A 4,250-nucleotide genomic window follows, 5' to 3' on the forward strand; every position below is an offset into this window, starting at 1 on the left:
TCCACTCACCTCACCCTCCCAAAGTGCGGGATTACAGGCTGAGCCACCGAGCCCCGCTAGTGTAATTCTTCCCCTTGTGTTTTCTGCCCTGGGTTGGGGACGCTGGAAGAAGGAACAGGGCACTCTCAGAGGGTCGCGGGCTCTGGGGGCCGGGGCACAGGCCGTGTTGCTGAGATTAGAGAGGTGGCTTGCTGCCGCGTCCCCCTCGCTCTGCCTTACCTGTCCTGGACGTCTGTCTGTCTCTGCCACAGGGTGGGCTCCCGCAGTGGCAGCGGCTCCCCGTCGCCGGACGCCTACTCCCTCTATTGCTACCCTTGCACCTGGGGAGACTGCAAGGTGGGCGAGCCCTCCAGCCGCCCGCCGCCCGGACCACTGCCCTCGACCACGCAGCCCAGCCAGGCCTCCAGGGTCCTTGCCGAGCCCCTGAGTGGTCGCGCCACCTCCCTCCTGGGGGCCGACACCCCTGCCAAGACCTACCACAGCTGCCCACCTCTGCTCAAGCCCTCGCACCCCCAGAAGCGCTTCGCTCCGTTTGGAGCGCTCAACCCCTTCTCCGGGCCCACCTACCCCTCCGGCCCTACGGCGGCCTCTTCTGGGCCCACAGCAACCTCGGGGCCCGTGGCTACCTCCAGCCCTGCGTACTCCCCAGGCCCGGTCTCGCCAGGCCAGGCCTATTCAGCTGCTCCCCCGGCCTCCTGTCCCACGTCCTCTTCCTCTTCCTCTGAATGGCAGGAACCGGCCCTGGAGCCCTTCGATCCCTTTGAGCTGGGGCAGGGCAGTTCTCCAGAGCCTGAGCTGCGACGCGGTCAGGAGCCCAGAGCCATGGGGGTGGCTGGGCCCGGCCCCCACCTTTCACCGCTTGGTGCCCCCAAGGCCTTCGAGCCTGAAGGTTTGGTGCTGCGGCAGGTCCCCACCCCACTGTCACCAGCTGCCCTGCAGGGGCCTGAGGCAGGAGGAGCACGACTCTTTCTCACTCAAGGGCGCCTGGAAGGGCCTCCTGCCAGTCCCTGGGATGGAGCCACAGGCTTCGGAGGCCGGGATGCCGCCTCCTGGCAGCCCCCCGCTGACCTGTCTGCACTCTCCCTGGAGGAGGTCTCTCGCAGTCTGCGTTTCATTGGGCTCTCGGAGGACGTGGTGAGCTTCTTTGCCCGAGAACGCATCGATGGCAGCATCTTTGTGCAGCTCAGTGAGGACATCCTGGCAGACGACTTCCACCTCACCAAGTTGCAGGTCAAGAAGATCATGCAGTTCATCAAAGGCTGGCGGCCCAAGATCTGAACTAGCCGGCCTGAGCTGCACAGCGAGAATGCTGGCACAGAGGCCTGGGGACAGCACTCCCAGAGAAGCAGGGCCTGGCTACTGGGAGAGTCTATGCTAAGACCCAGTGGATCCAGGGAGACGCACTTGGAAATGTGGTCCTCTGGGGTCAGACCCCTGCACGGGATGTCTTGCCTTTGAGTGTGCGGAATGTGTGGGGAGGGGCCTGGAGGCACCACTGTGCACCTGGGCCTGGTGAGGCACTTGCTCTGATTCCCCCAGCAGGCCACAGGCTGGCCTTCATGGTGCCCCAACACCTTCCCATGCCCACTGCAGACCTCACAGCTGTCTTGCACTCCTAAGCTTGTAGGTTCAGGTTAGAGACAAGGAAGATGGCCCAGAACTGAAGCACAAATCCCCCAAGTGCCCACTCTCCTGTGTGCTCTGCAGGCTTCTGGCCTAAAGCCACCTGAGTCAGGAGTATTGCTTTCTGTGCCTCTGGGATACCCTGCCCCCACTGTGTTCCACAGTGATTTGTGTCTGGCCCTGAATGCAGGCGGATTGTGGACAAGCCGGTGGGCTCCACTTCTGGGTTCTGGTTCTTGGGTGTTAACTTGGGAAGAGCACAGCTCTGCTGTTGACCTGCTTATCTAGCTAGGGAGGCAGACGCTCCCCAGACATCTTGAGAGCCCTGGCTTCTGCCCAAACTTCACTGCAACTGGTCATCCACCTGTCAGTGGGGTTCAGCTTGAGAGTGAAAAAGCAGGTAGATTTAGATCAGCTGCTCTTTGATTCTAGAAGCAGGCGGTGGTCAGCCACTTGTACTTCTGCCAGTCTCCTGCTGTCATGTGACTCTGATGAACATTTGGGTCTTTCCCTGGTTTTCTTTTCTTTTCTTTTTTTGAGACAGGGTCTCACTCTGTGGCCCAAGCGGAAGCACAGTGCCACGATCCCTACTCACCACAGCCTCAACCTCCTGAGCTCAGGCAGTCCTTCTGCCTCAGCCTCCCGAGTAGCTGGGACTACAGGTGTGTGCCATCATGCCCAGTAAATTTTCTTTTTTGGAGATGAGGCCTTGCTATGTTGCCCAGGCTGGTCTCAAACTCCTGGACTCAAGCAATCCTCTTGCCTTGGCCTTCCAGTGTTGAGATTACAGGTGTGAGCCACTATCCCTACCTCCCTGGCTTTCTGTCTCTGGCACAGGAGGGGTACAATTGGGAGAGAGAAAGTGCAGTGGCTTGGGAAGGCCTGCCTTTCTTGGTCCTGATGCTCTGTCCCTCTGCATTTGTTCACATTGCTTCAGAGCATGTCCTGTGTCCTTGGATCTCAAACATGGTGATAATGCTTGGTGCCCAGGGCTCTGGGCATTGTGTACTACCACCTGTGCTCTTCCCTGTCTCACACTCCAGAGTGACAGAATGCCCACAAGCATCAGGGCCCCAGAAGTACCAGCCTTCTCTCCTCCCATACCTAGTCTACCTAGATATTTATTTCCTCTGTTTTTTTTCTTTAACTTCAGAGTAGCTAAGCCATGCTGGTGTCCAGGCCCAGGCAGGCTGCCTCCACTCTGAGAAGGGAAGTCAGAGTAGAGCCTGGACACTGTGATGCAGAGACATTTGGTTTTCTTGCAGATCACTTAATGAGTTCTCAAGGATCGGGGAAATAAATGCTAGATCACGGAGTATAGTGCCAGTGGAATTCTGAGTGTCGACTGCTTCCTTTTTTTGGAGGGCCATGGGGATCCCTGGGCACAGTGTGTATTCCTCTGGACAGGAGAGGACTTCGGGATGATGTGTGGCCCACTCACACATCCGGGAGCAGCTGGTAGCAGCCTTCATTCCCTTCTGCAAGGCCCTCACCAGTCCCTTCCCTCCAAGAACCTTCCAGTTCCCACCGATGTTTTGACATACTTGACATCCACCTGATGTCACTGAAGAAAAAGACAGAGTTCAATCCCACCAGCCAGCGCTCAAGTTTAATGTCACATTGGCAGAATGCCTGAGCTTCTCAGACCCCCACATTGAGGAGCTTGTTGTTGGCCTTGGTCCAGAGGATCAGTTGTGTAACCTGGACTGGTCATCTGAAAACCCCAGCTCAGAGATACCTTGTTCCAGGGTCTGGCTTCCTAGCAACCAGCGTTGGTGTTGAGTAGCACCAGAGCTGAGCTCCCTGCTACACAGAGCTGGGACCGGGGAAATATTTGAAGCACTTGCAACTGGATCAGTGGCAGGAGTAATTGGTAATATCTGACAGTTTAAGATGCAGAGTGTGACGGGCTGAATTATGATTCTGCACACACACTGTGTGGGTCCTTCTGCCAGACCCAGTCAGGGGCCCCAGCGCTGTTTACCCAGACAGAGCACTCACTGCCTCTGCCAGAGCTCAAGTGTAGGAACTTTCCACAACAGGGGCTACGCTGGGGGAGCTGAGGCCACAGCAGAGAGCAGGTGGTGTGGGGCGAATCATGTTCCTCTGACTGCTGGTGCTGCCTCTGACCTGCACAGGCTTCGTCCGTGTTCCGGGGCCGCTATGACGTGCAAGTCACTAAACATCGGGGACATGTCAGCTCCTCTGCTGACCTCCAGTGTTCCCACAGACACCGGAGGAGCAACACGAGTGAGGCATGCCAGGAGAAGACATGGGCAGAATCGCACGGCGAGGAAATCCAATCTGGGGAGTGTGTCCTTCACATCCTGGTGTACCACACCCACCACGTGGCTGCTGCTGGTCAGCCAGGGCCACGCCCCATGGGGGCAGGAGCCCAGCCACGGCACTTACACAGGCTGATGTGGTGTCAGGCACACTGACGCCATCTGTCCTCCCCTAGCTCTCTCCTAGGGAGCTGCCTAGAACTCTCTCGACACTTTCTTACTCCCAGAGCACAGGGCTTTGTTCTAGCTTCTCTTTTTTCACCTTACCCCCAGCTCACTTTGTGAAGGAGGGGTTCAAACCAGATGGGCAAAGACAAGAAGAAGGAACCAGCAGGCAGCGAG

General features: G+C 57.8%; 1 protein-coding gene across 1 annotated transcript in view; it reads left to right on the forward strand.

Moving 5' to 3' along the window:
* The window catches only part of LOC103272353 (GRB2-associated and regulator of MAPK protein 2), a 15,330-nt gene extending 13,872 nt beyond the window's left edge, over nucleotides 1-1,458 (forward strand). The window contains exon 9 of the mRNA XM_021718492.1: nucleotides 252-1,458. Within this exon, the coding sequence (XP_021574167.1) occupies nucleotides 252-1,278 (1,027 nt within the window). The 3' untranslated portion in view covers nucleotides 1,279-1,458. The remainder of the gene's footprint in view (nucleotides 1-251) is intronic.
* Nucleotides 1,459-4,250: the final 2,792 nt, after the last annotated feature.

Source organism: Carlito syrichta, unplaced genomic scaffold (assembly GCF_000164805.1).
Source record: "Carlito syrichta isolate Samal-C Ts95f unplaced genomic scaffold, Tarsius_syrichta-2.0.1 Scaffold312243, whole genome shotgun sequence".
NCBI classification, from domain to species: Eukaryota; Metazoa; Chordata; class Mammalia; order Primates; family Tarsiidae; genus Carlito; species Carlito syrichta.